This window comes from Aristolochia californica, unplaced genomic scaffold (assembly GCF_029961685.1).
Source record: "Aristolochia californica isolate CCGP_79_NKW_82.1479 unplaced genomic scaffold, dmAriCali1.0.hap1 SCAF_3, whole genome shotgun sequence".
NCBI lineage: Eukaryota > Viridiplantae > Streptophyta > Magnoliopsida > Piperales > Aristolochiaceae > Aristolochia > Aristolochia californica.
In genome coordinates, this window is record NW_027181992.1 from 4,818,365 (window position 1) to 4,840,721 (window position 22,357).

A 22,357-nucleotide genomic window follows, 5' to 3' on the forward strand; every position below is an offset into this window, starting at 1 on the left:
AAACCCGCAGAATATGCTTAACACAGAAAACAATATAAAAGTGAAGATGATATCTATACAGCCAAAACCCGTTCAGGCTTTTTTTCCTTTTCCCTTCAACTAAATAACTTATTAAATACACAAACATAGAATCGACCACAAGCAAACTGCTACAAGTGAAACCAGCCTTTACTCCTAGCGCTCTCCAAAATCATATTACACAACTTTGATCCCCACCAAAAGTTACAAAAATCTTCCCCAAAAAATCCAAAAGACTGCCCAAAAAAATGAAAACCCCAATCTGACACTATTATATGCAATCACAATGAGCTCACCCAATTAATTCGCCAGCCCTTGCATTGTACCCTCGTGCTCTCCCCGGAGGCAACTCCGTATTTGCAATTGCAGAAACGGACTTAAGAATTCCTTTTACTCAGGTACAACCATTAAGCACACTGGCATGCCAAAGTTGGTTCCTCCGTTTCCCACTTAAAGCAAGCCCGCAAGCAAGGCACCAGGATCCGTCAAAGCTGTATGTGAAATAGCAGGTTGCACTTGATTGCCAGCAGGCGAAGGCTGTATCGCTGGTGCTGTGGGGACGTTAACAAGACGATCCTTGATCAACTCTTTCATCCTGTCAAGGGAAGTAATTAATAAACCTCATTACAAAAGAAAAAGAAACTTCAATTAGAATCTACTGTCTGAGATATGGGAGAAACTTACTCAAATGTCAGTGTTGCATCCCCAGATGCAACTGTCATCCGAAGTTGAGTTCTGTCAGATGGATCTGTCTCAATTCTCACCTATTATAAAGTAAGGGCAGAGTTAAACTGCTATCAAAATAAGAAATAAAAAATGAATTAACTGAATTAAATCCTAAACAGAAACACAAACATTGACACCACGAGCCAATAAGAATAAGACAAAAGATGAAGTAATGGATTCATGCTACCAACACCATCTACACTTGCGATACAAGAAGCAAGGACATAACAGTAAAAAGAAGCATTCGCTATTCCACTAGGATGCAGGAGTCACACCTACAGACAAACATTGCCATCCAGTACACAGGATACTCTATTCTGAAACCACAAATTGCCTCTACATAAATGATTTTCAAGCATACGAGTTCGAGAAAGTGTGTTTTCAATTCACTGTAGCACTAAGATATAGCCCTTAGTTGCAACCCAAACTTCTCTAAGTAGGGAAAGAGTCTTCATTGCAGGTCCTCGCACAAATGTTGGATGAGACTACTTGTTGGTATTGGATCAGCCAGACAATAAACAAATCAGGTCCAATTTAGAAAAAGTGAGGACAGCTACATGATATTTGCAACAACAAATATTTCTCAATCAACATACGCTAATTCTAGCTCCCTACTTACCAAAATTAGCTTTCTGTGCAGTTCTAGCTGTCATGAAAAACTAATTTTAACCAGAAACTATAAATTCCTGATATACAGCTCACTGTTGGATGAGCTCCTCAGAGATCGCTTTTCGAGGGATTTATTTCTGAATGTTTGATCATACATTCATACACACAATACATGTATACCATGGTGAAACATGAACCCAAAATCTTAAACAAGAAACCCAGTGTCTCTGGAGCCAAAAGCCCAAGGGAAGTTCACAACTCATCACATAAAAATTGGTCGAGTTAAAAAACTCTTATATGTTACAATATCAGTAGTTATTGGGGAAATGTATTCTCTCCTTTCTAATTCTGTAGAATAAGGCCAAATGACTAAAACCTCTCTTGGATGCAATGGCATCTTACAGCTTTTCAAAAGAAATTCTCATTAAACCTCTTCTGTGGTCACATTACTGACAACCAGTATCAGATTTCACCTCTAATTTTTTCTCATATAGTTCTGAAATCTGAAACTATATGACTTTGAAAAAAAATATGGTGTTGATTTTTCAGAGAATTCGAACTCAAAGAGCATAAAATAAAGGCACTTAAGTCATTTTACTTGTAATACAATGGGAAATTTTCTAAGAGGGAGAGGCTGGACTTGAGTCTGGCCAACCTCGACTGCACCCAACTTTTTGGCTCATAGCAAAGTAAGACTATTTACATGAATATCATTTACTTAACATTTACAGAAATTCCATTATCTCCTTATTGTCATCAAAATTGACAAAAATAAGAAAAAGATCTAAACTGAACATGAATCACAAATGCACAAGATGAAGAAAAAATGTTCAATATGGAAAAATTAATTTTCAAGCCATTTCATTTTTTATGGTTAAATCAAAAAGTAGGTGCACCTAACTTTGATGGACTTAGGTCTATACTCCCTTCCATTTTCTAATAGACACAAGAGAGCATAAAATAAAAATTCTTCATTCTTTTTCATTTTTACACTTCCACAAGTGAACTAACAGATTCCAATACCCTAGCTTGGCACCAAAAGATGACCCAGTTGCTTCATTCCCTGCCGAGGATGCAGATAAGTTTGGAAAGTCCCTTACTGAAGCCCCCTAAATAATGATACTCATTGAAATTAACACTTCCTCCGACTCAAACTTAATGCTAATCAGTTAGTCAATATTAACATTGTCAGATCAATTTGATCTAACACCAGATACAACAATCCAAAAGCAGCAATACAGGAAGTTGATGCTATCATGGGTTCATTGCTTACCAAGCAAACCATTGCACGAGTACTTTCTGAGAAGAAGGTTGTGCTTGCAACCAGGTTATTAGGATTTGGATCCTGAATGAGCACCGTATTTTTAACCAACACATAAGGAAAAAGAAATTATAAACAAAAACAAATTAAATGGGTAAGTAACAAGATGTGCAAAAGAGATTTTGAACTTACTAGTCCAGGAGCAACACTCAACTGAAAGCTGTTAAACAAGTTTGCCATCTCAGGAAGTGATAATGGTTTTACACCTCTAACCTGCATTAGCAAAGTAGATAGAGACAAACCTCAAATAGTTGGCTTGAAAAAACTCAATAAGTTAATCAACACAAGGTCAATACTCATAGCACAGAGCAAAACATGATAGCATGGGGCTGAAAATATGTCATTCGTTGTTTTTCTTTTATTTCTTTTTTTAGTTGCTGTTTGAGGAGTCATTTTTCTCATAGCAATTTTTGTTCTTATTTAAATAGGATTCCTTATGTTTATCACCTTTTCAGTCATATTCCTTCTGAAGGATAGGAATAATCCTTGTATCAGAACTATGTTTTCCAGTCATTCTTTGAGAACCGTGTCCTGAGATTCTCCAATAACTGGCAGTTATGGAATCAAAGCTCTAGGCTCTTTTTTAAAATTTGCAAGATGAGAATGAGTGAGAGAAAGAGAGCACCGAGGAAGATACAGAGAAAATGAGAGAAGCAGGATGATACAGAGAAAATGAAAAATAAGAGATCAGGAGCGTGGAAAGGATGCACAGAGGCGATTCCAGGATGCTATTGCCGGTGGCAACAAGTCAGAGGACCAGGTTGAAGAGCACACACTATTAAGCAGGAAGGCCATGAAACTTCGCAGAGATGAACAAAGGAACTTCAGATTGAAGTTCTTCAGGTTTGAACAAACAGTGCTCAAGATCAATGAATGCACCTTTCAAGGAGAGGTATGCTCCAGGATATCAACTAGAGCGGGATCCAAGATGTCTTTCATCCGACTCCCCCTCCCTGCTTTGGGTGACTTGGTTCAACATCTGAAAAAGAGCATCAAACCATCCAACATGTTTCCAATCAGCCACGACCTCTGATAAAGGATACACAAATCACATGACAGCCTTCCTTAGAAGCAGTAATCTCAAATTCAAGATTGTGTACTATCATGGGGCAGCAGATACTAGCGAGACTCAAAATCCCTGCCTCAAGTGATGATTTAAATTGAATTAGTTAGCCAATGCTTGCTAATTCCTCCTCCATAGCCTTGACCCCAGAAGACCTCCTAAATAATCCAATCTGCCCCTCCCACAAAACATCACTTCTAATATTCCAGCTCCCTCCCCCACCCCCAATCCCCTGCCATTGCCAACACTAACTAGACTACAGTGAACCCATTTCCTACACATTTAATCCCCAGCCACATTCTTGCAAATGGGAGGAGCCAGCTTTCTTTCTGTCTCACTGTCAGTAAAGACTGGGACAGAAATTTACAAACGAACTTGCTGAATGGTTCTCCATTATTTGGCAACTCGGCTATCTACTAGCCATATCTCTTCTTTGTTCCAATGAAAACCTGCCAAGAGAATTTAGATGAAGTTCTTCCCCAGATTGTCCACCCCTAACTGATCCCATTATTGAACCTTGGAACAGGACAACCCCAACTGGCTCATTCACCCATTGGATAAAAATATTTGACCTTCCACCAAAAATTTGGAATAATGGTTCCATGTACCATCTGACTCACGAATGAGATCCCTTGGAAAGTAATCTGAAGGCCAATGTTGCTTATAAAAGAGGACCAAACCCACCGAGCAAAAGGACAACGGATGAATTTTATGTTCACATCTCCCTCAGCCAGCCATGTAAATTGTGCATGCTACTTCCATTGCGCTCACACGTTCTAAACAAGTGACTGAAATTTTTTTTGAAGAGAGATTCAGTTGAAAAATTCAATAGAAGTGAGGCACCTTTGCTCTTCAGCATTATCAAGGTCAGCAATCTGAGATAGGAGAGAGGCCTTTTCAGCATTGGCAGAAGCGCAGCATTCTGAGGACCAAATCAACTTAGCCTTTAAGAGTTTGAGCTTCAAAGGAAAAATCCATCCAGCAGAACAAGACATGCTAAATCCAAGCCACCATTCAGCAAGGAGGCAATCAAACTCCCTCTCCCTCAGCCAAGAGGTTTCAAACCTGAATGGCACAGGTCCCCATCACCCAAACATGGTATTCAATTATATCGGCCAATGATCAAGCCAGCACAGTTTAGAACTCTCCTAGTCGCATTCTCATACAACCTCAAAAAATCACCGTTTGGAGCAGATAGGCTATCGTTGACATTAGACCAGGAGAAAGTCTTCCCAGATAAGCTGATTTGTTCCAGTTTGCAGCTCCCAATAAAGTCAGTATATCTTCTCATTAAGGATGGAATTTGGTTGGCAGGGGGGGGAGTGATGGATTTTTCATTGCAGAAACGTATTGCATTGGCATCCCAGTAATTAACCAGAGATAATGCAAGCTTTGGATGAGATTGAGAAGCTCCTCCCAAAAAATTGAAATCTCGATAGGGGTAGGCCCATAAACCCCAGCAAGACACCAAATGCACCCAGAGTTTTAATCATGGAGTCTTAGGCCAATAGAGTAGACTCGGGGTTCAAAGTCAAGGACTTCAATAATATTAGAGTCCCAAAGCATAAGACGCCCACCTGAGTGACCAATTGCATTAATAGCTCACTGGTCAAGACCAGTGTAGCACCAAAGATCATGAGCAATCAAGTCCTATGCATTGGGATTTAATTTCTTGTAAGATGATGATGGAGGATTTATTTGAAGAACGAAGGTTCCTGATTGTAGCACATTTTCTTTGAGAGCCAACTCCACACACATTCCATGATGTAATAATCATTTATGCACATGTTTTGAGACTCCCGAAACATCAGCATCCCCCGGTAGGCATCCCCAATAGACAACTCCCATAATTTTGCTGATTCCATCATCTGATTCTAGGTCTCATTGTCATATTTATGTCTCTCAGATTGTAATTCAACCACAAGTTTGTGGGATTGATCCCCTGGTGGAGGAAATAGAACCCACCCAGTTGCTAGATCAAAAGGAAATGAAGGTGATGCGCATGATCCCTCAGGACGAACTTGTTGAGGGTCAGTGCCCAATTTTTGGTTGGTTGGGAGGGTAACAGATTCAATGTCGGAGTGGTAGTCGGTAGGGTGAATGGGATGGTGCAGGGAAGTCCATTTTAGGAAGGTACTTTGGGTGGCTGAAGGCTGAGGTTCACAAGGTATTTGTATATGAAGGGGGCGTGGCCAGAAGGGGTACGCCTTCAATGAGCAAATGGCCACTGAGGTGGTCACTGTAAATGATGAGTCCATGCAGTAGACTAGAAGCTCAGCTGAAGTAGAGTCAAAAATTCCCATCGGGCCTGTGTAGGTAATAAGGGAAGTAGCGTTCAAGTCACAAAAAACACCTCCACATCCAGCCAAATCCGGGCTACCCACAGCACTACCATCAAAATTAATCTTGAGGGTGCCCATAGGAGGAGGTTGTCATTCTTGCATGGAAGGCTGCTTGGAGGGGGAAGACATCTCAGCCACAAAACACCAATTAATGCAAAGAGGAGCGTCAAATAGGCAAGCAAACTTCTTTTTCATGTGAAGCCAGCAATAGACAAGGCCAGTGATGCAGCTAATGATATCTTCCACAGTTTCAAACTTGCAATTGAACCTTTTATTGTTCCTTTATTTCCAAAAGCACCAAGAGATGTGGGCCAGACATACAAAGAGAAGAAGTTTCCCCAATTTGAGAATGATGGTCCCCAGAAGCATTCTGCAAGTGGCAATGATATCCTTGGGGAGACAAATCTGCAAGTAGATGCGCTTAAGAAGAGAAAACCAAACATGCCATGCATACGGGCAATGAAGAAGGATGTGGAAGAACCATTCTTCTTCAATGTTGAAAAGGGGGCAAAGGCTTCACGGGGGAGGATTGCAATGCTTACAGAGGTTATCCAAAGTGAGAACCTTGTTTCAGCAGGTGCTCCATAGGGAAAAAACGGATTTTTTTGGGGCGGATAAGTGCCAACTGATAGCTGCCCCATGCTCCTCATATCTCTTTGTCCAACCTTTGATGTGTCTGAACGCAGAAGAGACCAAAAATTGCCCGTTCTCAGCAGACATCCAAATCAGCTTGTCATGGACATGTCTCCAGATTTTGACCACTTCAATGTCATTAAGCAGACCATACAAATCGGATTTCTCCATCATTGAGACCCCAGTGGAAGTGAAGATTCCATGCGTAGCATTCTAAGGCATCAGCAACAGTGATCTCACGGTACATAGTCATTTGCATTAAGGTGTTGAAGTGATCACACAATGGTCCCCCGTCCCATTCACAATCATTCCAAAACTGAATTCTTTGACAGTTGCCCACAAAGAATATGACCACTGTTTGGAAAATTGGATGGAGGAGAAACAGGGAGTCTAGAAAGGCGAAAGCCCACTACATGTTCCTCCCATAGTCCACCAAAAACCAACCCACCTAAGTTTAGCAGCAATCATGGGCCTCCAAATGCTCATCTGAGAATAATTGAACTTCCAAATTCATTTTAGCAAAAACACCTAATTCATATCCTTTGTAAGACAAATGCCCAAACCACCCATCGACTTTGGCAAGCACATATCTTCCCAATTCACAAGGTAGTATTTAAATGTGCTACCAAAGCCCCTCCAAAGAAAACACTTTTTGATTGTTTCAATGCGACGACAGATAGAGGCCGGGCATGGCATGAAGTATAAGTAGTAATTTGGGAACTCTGCAATGCAAGAGTTGAGCAAAATGAAACGCTGCATTAGAGAGAAGTCTCCCCCTCCATGTGGTAAAGTGCTGCTCATAGTTCTCAACAGGGGGGGGGGGGGGGTCGTGGGGTCTATAAGTTCTTCTGTGGCCGACACTCAAAAAGCGGAAGGCCAAGATAAGTAGTGGAGGGCAATGCCAAAGCACATCTCAAATCACATCCCAGTCAAACATGATAACTGATAAATTCAGACTCGCCTTGTTAGTGTATCCTGTTCTGTCTCCTTTAGCTGGTCCTCTGCCAGCTTTTGTTGTAGCCTTTTAGTTAATATTTGTACTTTCTCAGAAATAAAAAAAAAAAAAAACAGACAGACAGACAGACAGACAGACATAGAGTGAGATCATGTGTGCTCATAAAAAGCTTCAAACCATGAAGAAGGGAACAAAATACTAGCTGTTTTCTTAGTTTTTGCTTCTGTTTGCTTCAGTAGCAGCAACTTTCACATGTTTCCTAGGTATGAGCAAACTGCTATTTATATTTGACAGACTAAACCAGATATACAAAGGAGAAGGTACCATGCAAGAGAGAACTTAATTGAGAGAAAGGAATAGCAAGGAAGTCACGAAGAAGAATGCTCTTAAATTAAAAAATAAAAAATACAAGGAGAGTTAATTGTGAAGAGGAAGGAATAGCAGAGGGAAAAAACCTCAAAAAACAAAATGACTAAAATCTACAAAAAGAAAAGACAACATTTTCGCACAAAAAGGAAAGATAAAACATGCATACCACTTCCTGGAGCTTCAGAGGTGGTCCAGCAAGCGATCTCCATTGAGGGAAAAACTCTTCTGCAGACATTGATATAGGCTGTAGAAATTTATTTAAAACAGCTGGAAGCCGGAGCTTGGCATTCACCTACACTCGCAACAGAAGGATGAAATGAGAAATCAAGAGTATTTTGAACCACAAAAAAGCTCCAATATCAAAACCATTTGCACACGCACCATCGTAGTTCCAAACTTGTATGAAAAATCCAGTACAGCCACATCCCTGCTTGGGTGAAGGTTCACCACCTCTAGAGGACATTGCACCTAGACAGACGAAGAATGAAAATTAAAAGTTGAGGGCTGACTAAGATAAGAACTCATAAGCAACAGAAATGATAAAACAATCAGATGGTAATAGTAGTTTTGACCTGCGCCCTGGGAGGGATAGTTTCAGGGACCGATGAGAGCTCCACCCTTAAGTGGGAAGGAGACAATATTAGTGCTTGAACAGAAACAAGAGGGGAGGTATTCTTGTTGCCCAAGAAGAGCACCATACGGCCATGATGACCCCTCCACTCAGCCTTTAGACCAATCTAAACAGGAGTAAACAAATAATAAGATCTTGTAGGCCAAAGCTGAATGGGACTTGACATTACAGAAGTGAAGATTTAGCAAACCTGAATGTATGGGTCCTCATATAAGACACCACTATCCTTGAAGCAAAGAGAAAGAAATCTTTCAGAAATGCTTCCAATTGGCTGCAGACACACATAAGGCAATAAGTTAAATAAGATAATAATCCATAAAAATCAACATTTGCAGGAAAAAAAAAAGAAGAAGAAGAAGAAGAAATCGGCATATCTTTCAAATGCAAGCTAGATGAACTATAAAATGCAATGTAACTGTTGAAAAATCCCAAAACATTAAACAGATTACATCAAATTTTAAAAATTAGAAAAAAAAGGAAAAAAAAACACTTAGAATAAGAATAATCACATGTCATAGTATAACTTATTATGGACACAATAGAGATTATTTAATATATATGTATATATAGAGAGAGAGAAAGAGATATTAAAGATACCATAGAGCTCCACAACACGAGGCAGCATGCATAATCAAGCGACACAGAAAAAGAGAGAACTTTAACCACAGGTAACGAAACAAAACATGAGGCAGCCTTTTCTTCTATTCTCATTCACTAGTACCTGAACTGTATTTGATTGTTCAGCTAGCGGAGCAAGTGCTAAAGCATCTGCAGCACTTGGGGGGGGTCCAGAAGTTGGCTCTGCCGGAACTGAAGAAGCTGCTGAACCTTCAATAGCCAATGGGCTCAAAAGATCACCAAGGAGATCAGCTGATGGTGGAGATGATTGACCATCAAGTTTGCTCAGAGTGCCATTTGTTTCACTCAATCTTTGGTGCTCGCCCAAATTCACCTCCTACAGGTTGAGCTAATATTTCAACATCAACAGTGACATGATTTATGCAATATCAGCAATTTTTATAGTCATCAATAAGTCTTACCATGTTAGTGCTCATACTAGGCACTTTGACAAGGCTCAGTGAACTTGCAGGTATGGATCCATTCACAGTACGCTGCTCAGTTACAACTAAAGCATTTGATTGCTGTTGCTGTGCTCGCAATTTTAAAGCACTTTGTTCTGCTGTATCAATTTCAGGATCTTCCGCTTTCTTCAGTAAAGAAGACTGCTTTGGCAAAGTAAAATAAATTAAATCCAGAACAACATTTATGTTTTTGCCAGTATCTAGAGTTTCAGAATTATACTCCAAGCACAAACGAAAATCAGTGTCTGAGGTTGCTGCTTCTTTCTTTTGCTTTTTTTTTTTCAAAATGAAACTGAATTGAACTTGTTAATTTTTTCACTGCACCTAGACTGTCTAATCTGGTATCTTCAGTCATGCTCAGGACAGAAGTGATCTAACCACCTTTCATCACATTCAACTAACGTCATAAGCTGATACAGATGAAGAGAGTGAGTGACCAGCAACTTGATAAAACTCTTCTGCCAAGCTGAGTCCACATACAAAGAAAAGAACACATATAGTCTTTTCCTAACTGCTTGATTTCTCTATCCTTTTTCAACTAGTAAAAATTCAGTTGGCTTTTAAGTTTCTGTTATGATGTAAATAGCACTTTGTTTGGGCTTCTTGCCTTTCAAGTACTGTCGTATTTTTCTATTCCGTTCATACAAACATTTAAAAAAAAAAAAAAAAAGTTCCTCCGAATATAATGGCAACATAAAGAAAAATGCATTTACCTGGCGCTCAGAAAATTTGGGCATTTCAGCCAATATGTCCATTAAAGCTGCACCTTTTTTACTAAGCGCTAGATATTCAACTGCTCGCTGCTGTATTTCCATATCAATGAAACTCTCATACCTAGCAAAATGTAAAATTGCATTCAGATATTTTTACTGCTTCATTGTTAGTCAAAGGAAAAATGGCCCTCAAAATGTCAGGCTCCAGAGCATAAATTTAGCCAAACTCATGAGGAACAACAGAAAAGAAAGGAAAGCTTGGGCTCACTTGACAAAAGTTGCCCAGATCTGTTGCTGCAACTCTGGGTCAGGAGGCTGAGTATGCATCAAGATCTTAGCATATGTTGACAGAAGAATAGCTAAAGTAGTGGACCTGGAAAACATGCCAACCTTAGAATAAAATTCACAGTAGTTCTAGTACGGCAATTAAGGAGAAAAAAGATGAAAGGATAAGAAATCTTACGACACAGTAGGGAGCTTTTCATGTAAGATACTGAAAATTTCCTTTGGACCACAGCCAGGTCTTCTGGATAATAGGTGGCTGTACTCACCAAGAATATAAGCACTGACCTGTTGAACTAACCCCCATCAACTGATGAATGAACAAAAAAATAAAGATATCAAATCATTCCTTTCATGAAACAGGAAAAAGGGGAAAGATGATATCATGATCTTCTCATTCATGATATTAAGTCATGGAAAATTGTCTACTGTGAAGAATCATTCAATACCAGAAAAAACTGCATACAACAGCAGGCACCAGTTGAAATATGCTCCCCAGACCCAGAGTTGGCCAAATTTAAAAGGAAAAATGAAAGGCACTCACCTTAACCATTGTTTCATGTAGAGCAGGCTTGTCAAGGTACTCTCTTGCTTTTACTGCTGCATAAGGCTGAAATAGTACAAAACCATCAGGCATATGAGAAGGAAAGGACATGAATATGCATGTAGTGAGAAAACAAACAGAAACGAGTTTTGAGCACCTGTAGATCTTCATTATTGGTAACAAACTGGACAGCACGATACCAAATGTCATCACTCACGAAATCTCCAGCCTTGTCTATCAGTTGAAGGATCACATCTACATACCTAGATTGACAAAAGAAGAAATTCTCATACTAACTAGTTTTGCAGAAATGGTGAGCAGTCAGGTCTAAAGGAACACCATTCATTTATATAAACAATAACAGAAGTTATTTTGAGATAGCTGATGGCATATATGTCATATTAGTAACAAGTTGATTTACATAGATATCCTAGCCACTTTGAATAGTTTGATCATCATTGCTATCATAGCCTTTTCAATTAATGCACAGTGTAGAAAGTAGATCCTCCACCCGGTTACTTTTTTTTTTTTTTAATGGTGAGAAAAAATCGAGGGGAAATACAGCAGCAAGGGTTAACATTCACAACGAGGTGTTGGAAAGAGGCCCCCTCCTTAGCAAGATTAAATGCCAATGATACAACTATAAAGCTTGAGAATCTGATAAAACAAGGAATTGTTGCCTGAATTTTTGCACCAGAATAATAATTGCTGAGTCCCCCTCTACTATGAGACGCCTGGATGAGAAGTCAGTCTAAAGATATTTAATCTCATATGAACCAATCTAATCTCAGCTTCGCCTGAATCAGCAAGCCCAAAGTAAGAGACGAGAACATTCCCACTTGAATTTCAAAAACCTCCCCATTGACCTGCAGAACCTGGTTGCAGGAAGTACCATCAAAATTGAGCTTGACAGTTCCCGAGGAGCAACCACAGAGATATTCCAATTTGGCAGTGATGAGAGAGGGGCCAGCAAAGAAACACCTATACCTACAAAGCGCTGCACCCAGAACTTCCATAAACTCATTTAGTAAACCCAACAAAAGATGAGCTCTTGTTGGAAAAAAACCCGCTGGTTCTATTCCTTCCAAACGATCAAAAGAACTAATGCACCAAACCTTCCATATATCATGCCCCAAGCCCGGACAAGGAGGGAGGACCTGGTTAATGAAGTCTTGAAACAATGCTGACATGCAGAAGCCCTATAAAAGAGGGAGAATACATGGTTCCAGATCATAAAAACAACCAGGCAATGCAAGATCAGATGATGAATTGATTCATTTCAGTGTTGTAAAGCCTGCAAACTGGAGAAAAAACAGCCATACCTCTTCCATATATATTGTCCACTGTGAGAATTCTACCATGCGAAGCACACCAATTAAAGAAGAGAACTTTGGGGGATCCAATCAACTTCCAGGTGAGTGATGTGGAATGAGTGTGCAGCACCAAAAATTCAGAAGAGACTTATAGCATGAAGATACCAAATTTTTTTTTTTAAGAGCTGATTTTTTTTATTTTTTATTTTTTGGAGATAGGGGCTTTTTCATTAAAGGACCCGAAGGCCAACAAAATAACGAGGCAGGAGAGAGGGGATCCCTGAAAGGGAGCGAGCCAAAGAGTTGGCTGATCTCAATAAATGAAACCAATTAATTACATTAATAGCAAGGTCCATGGCTTCAAGAAGAGAGGTCACAGTTTGGGGAGGGGAACTTTTTCATGCACTGCAAGTTCGTTATTACAGGTAGTTCCTACAAAGGATGATGTATACAATACTTGAATTATCGATGTAGATGCTACATTGGTTGGTTCTCTTCCTTCAGAGACTACGATGTAATAGGGACATCCGTCGACAAAAGGATCACCCTAAGATGATCATCTCATGGCTATTGAGGACGAATCAAATCAGATGATTCTATTTCTCGATCTTTCAGACTTTCTCCTACGGAACCAAGGCCGAAAAAGGTTGAAAAAGTTAATAACCACAAGGGAGTCTCCTTCTACAATTAGGCAGCCTTGAAACCATGAACAAGAGCTGACAATTCAGTATAAGTGGGGTCTGCTTGACCCAAGGGGCAGGCACAAGTTAGGAGCATTTTCCCATTGCAAGATCTAAAAACTCCTCCGTAGCCTGTCAACCAGGGGCTCTCAAAGGAACTGCAGTCAAAGTTGAGTTTGATGTGGCCGTTTTGAGGGGGAAACCAGTGCTGAATTCTAATAGGCCTTGGAGCAGACAAGGAAGCAATTTGAGACCAGTTTTCACTAACATAGCCTGCTTCAAATTCCTTTACGGTACAAAGCCAAGTGATAAAAAAACCCAAGCTCAGTGGGGAGCTTTTCTTGGAAATGCCACTATTTCTCTTTAGCCAGATCAGCCAAGAGATGTAGGAAATGCAGACCTTCATCATAATTTTTCCAACCATGGGAAGAGGAAAGCCCAGAGCTTGAGAAACAAGGCTCATCCATGTGTCCGACATGCAGCAGCTAAGTCAAACAGACTTAGGAAGCTTGACCATATATGCCAAGTGAAGGGACAGAGGACTAGCATATGGTTGAGAGTCTCATTGTTAGCATCACGTAGGCAGCAGGACAAGTTGGTCAGAGGGGCATCCCTTTTGATCAAGTTGCCTAGAGTTAGGTCTTTCCTTTTAAGGCACTCCATATGAAGAATTTCACCTTGTGCGGGCCTGAAAGAGACTATGCTTGTACAACATCTAGACCACCAGTTACACTGTTAGTCGGGAGATCAAAGCAATTTGCAATGGAGAATCCCCCAACGGCTTCAGGGGCCCCAAATTGGGATGTCAGCCATGCTCCTTTGCAGACACAAATTGCTACACTGAATAAGCCAATCTGACGCAGTTTCAGCTTCATCATCATTTAGAGCTTTACGGAGTCCGAGGTCCCAATTTGAGCGTGTTAAGGAATAGTCCCACATGGATTAGTGAGAACAAATATGTTGAGTTTATTAGTTGGGAAAAAAGTTCTCTAAGTTAGCTAGTCATTTTGGGATGGGCATTGGACCCAACTTCACACGGTATCAGAGCAGGTACTCATATGTGGACTTCCACCCAAATTATCCACATGTAAGAGCCCGAAGGGCTTACACGTGAGGGGGAGTGTTAAGGAATAGTCCCACATGGATTAGTGAGAACAAATATATTGAGTTTATTAGTTGGAAAAGAGGTTTCCTACGATGGCTAGTCATTTTGGGATAGGCCTAGGACCCAACTTCATAGAGTTGTTGTTGCTACCATTGATGATGGCCTCTGCCTTAATTTGGTCAGGGTTGCTTACTATGCGGAAAAGGTTGGGGCATTGAGTCATGAGCAATTGATGCCCAATCAAAATGTCTTGCCAAAACCGGACTGAGTAACTCTGCCCCACTTGGAAGCATATAGCTTATAGTTAGATCCATGCTTAACTACGCCAAAAGGGGGAGATCCTTGTTACATGCCTTCCCCTAGCCACCAATTCTTCTCGCCCAGTCTGATTTTGTGAACAACCAAGCACCTCCATATGGTGCCTCTACATTTATTTATCTTCCAGAACCATTTCACCAATAAAGCTTGATTCGTTGCTTTGATTGGTTTGATGACAAAGCCACCCTGGTGCTTGTGTTTTACCATGTCTGACCATTTGACCAAGTGATGCTACAAGCCTGCTTCAGAGACTCTCCAAAGGAAGTTCCTCATAAGCTTTTCAAATTTCTGGGCCCCGATCATTGGGCAGTAGAGGAATGATAAGAAGTATGGTGGTGTGCCACTAATACAGGAATTGATAAGGGGCAGCCTCCCAGCTTTGAATAGAAGTCTCTCTTTCCATGTTGACCACCCTCTTTTGATTCTTTCTAACACCAAATTCTAGATGATTTTTGTCTGGTCACCACCCTAATACCCCTAACATAATCAAATGTTTATATTCTAGATCAGAAATCTCATTGCATGGCATATTTTCTGTTACATATGAAACACATCACCAGATAAAGAAAATTTCAGGTGGCTTTGTTAAGTTCCATGTAAATGTAGGCTACATCCTCCATGGGACAGAATGTGCACCATATTGAGACTGCATGTGTGAAATATGAGCCAAGAGCAATCTCAAAATATAAACTAAATCTCAACAGCATGGCAAAATGCAGAAACTACATACAGATAACCATGACTAGAGAAGACATGTCCTTGACAGACTCTCAGAAGAATCACTTCAAATAGAAGAAACAAATTGTTCCCACAGAGAAAACAACAGACTGGTGACCGGCCAGAGAAACACTTACCATGATAGATCTGGGGCAAATTTTTCTGCAAGAATGGCAGCCTTTAAGGCCAATTCCTCACGCATAATAAAATCTGCTGTACTGAGATACTGCAGATTGATACAGGCAAAATATAGGTAACCAAGGCAACTTCCTCGAAAGTCTAGAAGATAAAATCATAGTAAAACTTTCTTTGTGTCATTAAGAAGTACCTGTAATAACTCTTCAACAATGTCCTTGGCATTTGTAACATCACACATGCCATACAGCAAATCAAGAGCACGTCTTCTGATACTGCAAAACATCATCAAGATTTTAAAGTTAAGTCCTTGTGAAGTTTTTTCTTATGTTAGTTGGTACACTTGTCATAAATCTTTATTTTATTTTTTTATGGTAATTTCTGTACATAGAACTTCTATGTACCTCCTTCAACCATTATCACCTAAAATATCCGGCATAAAATTAATATTAATGACATCCAGTAACAGATCTCACCAGAAGATCAAAGGGAAATATCCTTTCCCTCTGACAATGGAAACATAAGCACAAAAAATGGTGTCGACATACTTATCACACATACAGGGTGACACTTTTTATTGCTTTTAATAACATGCACCGGTATATGTTATTAAAGAACTTGGATAAAAGTCATCCCCCTTTTGTTATGCATGCAAACCAAGGTTTATGCTCAGAAAAATAATTCATATGATTAAACAAAGACAACAATAACCAAAAGGACATGACTGTTACAGCACTAAACGCATGCATGTGCCAAAATAACTTGATTAATTTGGAATTGTAAGATAAATTGATCGGTAACAGTTCTCTTGTAAACTTTGAATAACAAGTAAAAAAAGTTCAGAAAGAAAATTCTTCTACATACCAAATGCCTTTATACCACAAAACCAGTATAACTAAGTGCCAAAATAACTGGACATGAGGACTGTTACAGCACTGAACGCATGCATGTGCCAAAATAACTTGATTAATTTGGATGTGTAAGATAAATTGATCATCAACAGTTCTCTTGTAAACTTTGAATAACAAGTAAAAAAAGTTCAGAAGGAAAATTCTTCCACATAACCAAATGCCTTTATACCACAAAACCAGTATAACTAAGTGCCAAAAGAATTACCTGATATCAGGATCCTTTAAAGAAGTGATTATCTGTGCTTGATGTCTTTTAATGATATCCTGTACATCTGTGACCATTAACATCCTAGTCATGTTCTCCTGCACAAAAAGGGCAAACTTATGATTGGTAATACTTACAAAAAACAGAATCATAACACAATAAATCGGACTATTTCTTTGGCTCCAATACCATCTTTTATTCGCTCCTAGTAAAAACTTGTATATAACCAAATACAAAGTACAAACAAAGAGTTCCATTCAACTGCCACCCAAATTAAAAGGTACCAGGCCAAGATATCTAATGTTCGGCTCTCGAACTGCAATAAACTTCCCTAGCAAAGCAACACATTGAGACATCATCTCCTTTTCAGCATCAAGATGCATCACCTGTATAGAACAACCAGATCAGACCTAATACTAAGAAAAACCCCTCTATCCAGCCGAATGCCTACTGCATTACAAGTGGAATAAAAAGGAGCACTAGGGTATCATCAAGTAAATGGTATGTCCATACTTAAAAATAACAAAGTCAATAACCCACAAATGCAGTAGAGTAAGGAAGTACAGAAGAAAATAAAAAATTCGACACAACACTCTCCCATCAGAATCTCTTATATTTAACTATTCAACAAGCAAGAATCATGAGAAGTAAGTCTAAGTTAAAAAGAGAGTAAGGTTGCCAGATACACTTGTAATTAAAAAAAAAAAAAAGCATATGAATACTTTCTATCACAAATGAATTGTAGAGATCTCTCTAGCTCATTTCTGAAATAAAAGAAGCCAAAAGTCACGTAGAATTCTTAAACATCAAAAGCAATAAAACTTTCCAAAAAAATAGTTTGAAAGATACAATAGAAACAATCACAAATCTATAGATGTTTCAGCCCCTAATTAGTAAAAACATACCAATGCCAGGGCTTCAAAAAGTACAGCATGTGATGCATTATTTTTATTGACATTCTTAACAACATCAGTTCCCATCAAGATCCGCTGTAAAACCTGCCATCCAAAACAATGTTAAGAATATGCAGACGCAGCTACAATGTTAAGATAAGCTATTGACTTCAATGCCAATTAGAACTTTACTAGATCAGTTTTTCTGTTTACAGACATAGACTGTTGTAGCCTTGTAAGGTCAGGTAATTTCTAAATAGAACCCTGCGAAAGACTGTTTTCCTAATATCGGTGGCAGAACCCTAACAGTATCCATAGGGGTAAAACCATCTTTGTATTATTAATCTAATTAGAGACAATAAAGATGGTCCACTTCAAAAAACAAGGATATGATGAAAAGATGGGTCCCACTTATCTTTTCTTTCTCACACCTCAGTGGCTATGAGAGAAGGCCAGGAGGGGTTGCCGAATCTCCATCTCCATCCCTTCTTCATTTTCATGGCAGAGAAGAGAGGCTAGAACCTTATCCCTCATCCTTTGATCAATGTGCAGAAACCCCCTCCCCTCCTCCCCCCTCAAATCCCCTCTTCTTTCTTCAGTGCCAGTGGAGAAGGGGAGGAAAAAGGGGCCCTACCCTCGTATCATAAAGAAAGGAAGGGGGTACAGTGGGCTTAGCCTCCCTCAATTATCATTTTTTGTATTTTATCGGAAAAATCTCAATAAGACTGACATAGTAAATACAATTTCAAACTTCTTTTGTGGGTCAAACTAACAGCAGTACCACATTTATCCACTAAATATTAAACATATGGTCATAAATGTAAACAAAGTACCAAGTGCCATATTCGGAAATCTGCTTTTTTTCAAAGAATCATCCCTTAAACCCTTTGTTCCGAGAGCATCATTAAAATCAGTTAGATCCAACCAATGTTTTTAACAGGAGCTACATGAACTATTTGAGTCAATTAGACAACAAGAATGTGCTTTGACCCTCTTGTACTCCAAACTATCAAATGAGAAAACACAAGATTAACTGGTCTTTGGAGAGTATTGGAGAATCTAACTTGCCTACACATATCAGCATGTGCATTTTTTCCCTCAAACTTATCCGTAGTCAATAAAGTCCATACCTCAAACAAAGACCTTCTGGTGTTTGGATCTTCTATAGTTGGGAAGTACTGCAATGCCCTCATTGTTTTAACCTGCAGCAACGGATTGTACCATGAGTTTCCTAGCAAGTGTTTCGAAGGAATAAACCCTCTAGCTGAAAATGACCAAGTGAATTTTAAATGCCTACATAATGTACATGTGGTGCATAAATGCAATAAAGTTACAGAACAGAAAGGATTCCCACCAACACTTATCTGATATATGGACCAGATGCAGAGTGACAAGACACTGAGTGCAAGAAATGATACAAGTTATGAGAACATGACAATACATACATGCCAATTGTGGAAGAGGTTCCCTGAGAACAGATGACAAGGAATGATAATGAAGTTATCCACCTCATTCTCATGCGAAAAAATGGATGTCCATTAAATGAGTGGATGAGCAAATGAAGGTGGAAGGCACACAAGCCCTATTGGGTTGATTTCCCAGGCTGGAGAATGGACTATGCTGATTCAATTTAATTTAATTTTTTTATAACATGCCGGTTCTATTTCCAACAACACAGCTTAGTATTCTGCTTTTTGTTCTTCTTAAAAAGTTGTGACTTTTTTTTTCTTCTATCTATGATCATCTCCTCCTAACAGGTTCCTTCAAGACATCCATGATTTTTCTTTAGTTTCTCATTCCTTCTCCTTACTCCTTCGATTGGTATCTACCTACCACTCCAAACTTTCTTCCCCTATTCTGCAATTTTAGTTCAATTTTTTGTAGAAGATGTCATGTTCCACAGAATTTTTTATTCAAGATTTTGGGAAGAAATAAATTGAGAAAGGAGGATATACAACTGTGAAGAGTTACAAAAACAGCAAAAGACCTCAGACGTCTAAAAAAGAGATCAAATCTGTTTAAGTCCCTTGTGACAAGAATGTCCGTCCCTGAATTTGCAGTTGCAGACAACGTTTATCTCTTAATCTCTTCATCTCTTCAGTTCCTATGATTATTCTAATTTTCCAGTTTTATTCCTCTCCTTACAAACACTGACTTCTTCCACTCGTTTTTCTTCTTTTTTTTGAAAATCTTATTCCAATGCTCTACCACCCCCTTCCTACCTTTTCTTACTAATATTCACTTATATAACCAATTAAGATTGGGTTTGTCACTGTCTGTGTGGAACTTATCTTAGGGTGTATCAGCGTTTTAAAAAAAAGGATGTATCAGATTTCCCTTCAAAGTTTCTAACATTATTGACAGGTAAACTTTTCAAAAAAAACAAAAACATTATTGGCAAATTGTCATTATTTCTTCGAAGAAACAAAGAAATAGAAATAGAAAAGGAAGGAAAAAAAGAACACACCTGAAGCCAGGGAGATGGGATACCATAATATGTGTACTCCTGTGGAACATCAAGGTTCCTGGCAAGCCTCTCCAAAACCTTAACACATTTTGGAAGACAACTCCAATAGGCATCGTGGTTGTTAGAAACTAAAGCAACTAGAAGGCTCATAACAGATGTCAAAACCCCAAGATCACGCTCATCTAGAAGCTGTGACATGCGATCTGACCTGAAAAGAAAAATTAAACAACATTAATACTTGTGTAGGCCAATAAGCAAGACATACGGTAGCAAAGACTCCATGCAACTTACCACCCATCTACATTGACAACATCAGGGTTTTTCCTATACAATCGCAAGAGACATAATGCAGCCTTTTTCCTTACAAGTGGTCTGCAGCTACTAGAAATCTGCAAATATTGCAGCTGCCATGGTAAAATTCTTTTCTTTAAATTAAAGACATGTTAAAAAAAAAAGTTTTGAGGCTCTTACAAGCAACTTTTGGACATCAGGTGCCAATGATTCAGCAAACTCCCTGCCTCCAATGTTTCCTACCTGTGAAGAATAAGGAATAGATTTTTTATTTTTTTTTATGAAAGGTGATTTTATTACTAGAACCAAAAAGGAGGAGCTAACTCCTAACAACAAGAGATTGCAAGGAAGCTCCCTGCTTGGCTAAAACATCAGCCACAGAATTTGCTGATCTCGGAATGAGTAAGGAATAGATTACATGCAGCAAAGAATATAAAATTAGGAAAAACGTTTCAGAACAGCACAGAAATGATGAATAATGAATATAAGGCTGAGAAAATGCAAGTGAAAGGTAAATCATGACAATTAAGTTAAGAGGCAAGCACTTTCTTCCCTTCTAATCTGAAGTACCTCACAGGTCACTGATAAAAGAATATTTAACAAAAACTCTACACATAGTTAAGAGAAATCATGTTCTTGTATTTTTTCTCATTGAATTCATGTGACAGAAAATAAGATACAAAATATCAGAAACACGAGTAATTTCATACCATAGTTAAAGCCAAGCACTGGAAAGTCTCATTACGTCCAATGATGTCATTGCGGACAGAGTTGATGACCAATCTTAGAAAGTCATGGTTCTCATTGAGTAGGCATGATGTAACAATGTAGCCAACCTGTCAACATTGTGCAATGCTAAGGTAGGGGTGCAATGATAAGGTAGGGGAGCAGAAAACATGACTTTTTTATAAAAAAAATGAACAGAAAATAAGACTTCCAACAAAAAGATGGAAAAGTATGAAAAATACCTGTTTCTCTGGATACTTTGGCGCGGAAATTAGAGAAACAGCCTCCATGTGACCAAAGTCTACATCGTAACCCAGCATATAGATGTAAAGCATTTTCCAGACATACTTCTTTTTCTCATATGGTGCCAAACCCTGTTGAAAAATAAAAGAAATTTGTATTTCACAACTTCCATTATAACACCTATGGTTCATTTCAGAAGGTTGTACACACATCAATAATGCATGAGGAATTCGCATAAAGACTACCACAAATATCAAAACCAACAAGTTTCAACATGAAATTGCAGAGTACATGCTCAACCAGAGGTCACACATAGTAGTATAGTGAATTATAGTTCCATAGTACTATCTTTGACTGCTACACATCTACTGATGAATCCATTGCACTTGCAATATCCAATTTGACCACTTTGTCTGATATCTACATCTATTGACACACCCATAACTGCCATTATCCAATCACATCACTAGATAAGATCAAGTACAGTTAACCCAAGAATTCTGCATGAAACATTAAGTCAACGAAGTTTGACCTGGTCCACAAACAGAGAAGAGAAAAAAGTAAAATTTTGGGATAGCCGCAAACTTAAGTGCCGTCTTAACAAAGGTGATCAAATATATCCAGCCTGAGAATGTCAGCAGCTGGTGGTATATTTTTTTTGTTTTTTTGAAAAAGTAGCTGGTGGTATATTTTTTTTGTTTTTTTGAAAAAGTAGCTGGTGGTATATTGACTCATGACTAATAAGACCGTTGGCTCCTCAAGGCAGGTGAGTGTCAGAGAAGATACCTGGGTGTTAATGTGAGTCAAAGTCATCAAGAAACCTAAAAATCTGTAGACTAGTCAAAGGAATCCCAGAACAGCATGGATTGAGAGGTTAAGAAATATGACTGTGGTTCAAAAACCTCATCATTTGAAACATTCAAGCCATTCTATATCACATCAGAAACATCAACCATTTCATTCCTCCACATTTAGTCTTCAAGCTATTTATTCAGATACTACAAGTCTAACTGGTTAAAGACTTCATGAGAATTGATGATTAAGAGCAGTGAATACTGAAGATGA

The 22,357-nt window shown here is 38.9% G+C and overlaps 1 protein-coding gene across 2 annotated transcripts in view; it reads right to left on the reverse strand.

Moving 5' to 3' along the window:
- Positions 1-22,357, reverse strand: part of LOC137958762 (AP-2 complex subunit alpha-1-like) — a 27,577-nt gene continuing 5,220 nt past the window's right edge. Inside the window, exons 2-27 of one of the 2 annotated variants that reach the window (XM_068805887.1) lie at positions 21,292-21,423; positions 21,034-21,159; positions 20,504-20,566; positions 20,324-20,421; positions 20,033-20,240; positions 18,696-18,767; positions 17,578-17,670; positions 16,957-17,058; positions 16,673-16,770; positions 15,750-15,831; positions 15,559-15,647; positions 11,446-11,551; positions 11,289-11,354; positions 10,926-11,032; positions 10,731-10,835; positions 10,463-10,583; positions 9,708-9,890; positions 9,389-9,622; positions 8,858-8,938; positions 8,609-8,773; positions 8,418-8,504; positions 8,203-8,328; positions 2,807-2,887; positions 2,627-2,698; positions 703-782; positions 1-613 (exon numbers count right to left, since the gene is read on the reverse strand). In XM_068805887.1, coding sequence (XP_068661988.1) covers positions 469-613; positions 703-782; positions 2,627-2,698; positions 2,807-2,887; positions 8,203-8,328; positions 8,418-8,504; positions 8,609-8,773; positions 8,858-8,938; positions 9,389-9,622; positions 9,708-9,890; positions 10,463-10,583; positions 10,731-10,835; positions 10,926-11,032; positions 11,289-11,354; positions 11,446-11,551; positions 15,559-15,647; positions 15,750-15,831; positions 16,673-16,770; positions 16,957-17,058; positions 17,578-17,670; positions 18,696-18,767; positions 20,033-20,240; positions 20,324-20,421; positions 20,504-20,566; positions 21,034-21,159; positions 21,292-21,423 — 2,922 coding nt within the window. In that variant the 3' untranslated portion in view covers positions 1-468. Of the gene's footprint in view, positions 614-702; positions 783-2,626; positions 2,699-2,806; positions 2,888-8,202; positions 8,329-8,417; positions 8,505-8,608; positions 8,774-8,857; positions 8,939-9,388; positions 9,623-9,707; positions 9,891-10,462; positions 10,584-10,730; positions 10,836-10,925; positions 11,033-11,288; positions 11,355-11,445; positions 11,552-15,558; positions 15,648-15,749; positions 15,832-16,672; positions 16,771-16,956; positions 17,059-17,577; positions 17,671-18,695; positions 18,768-20,032; positions 20,241-20,323; positions 20,437-20,503; positions 20,567-21,033; positions 21,160-21,291; positions 21,424-22,357 lie in introns of both variants that reach the window. The other variant, XM_068805886.1, reaches the window with a different exon arrangement.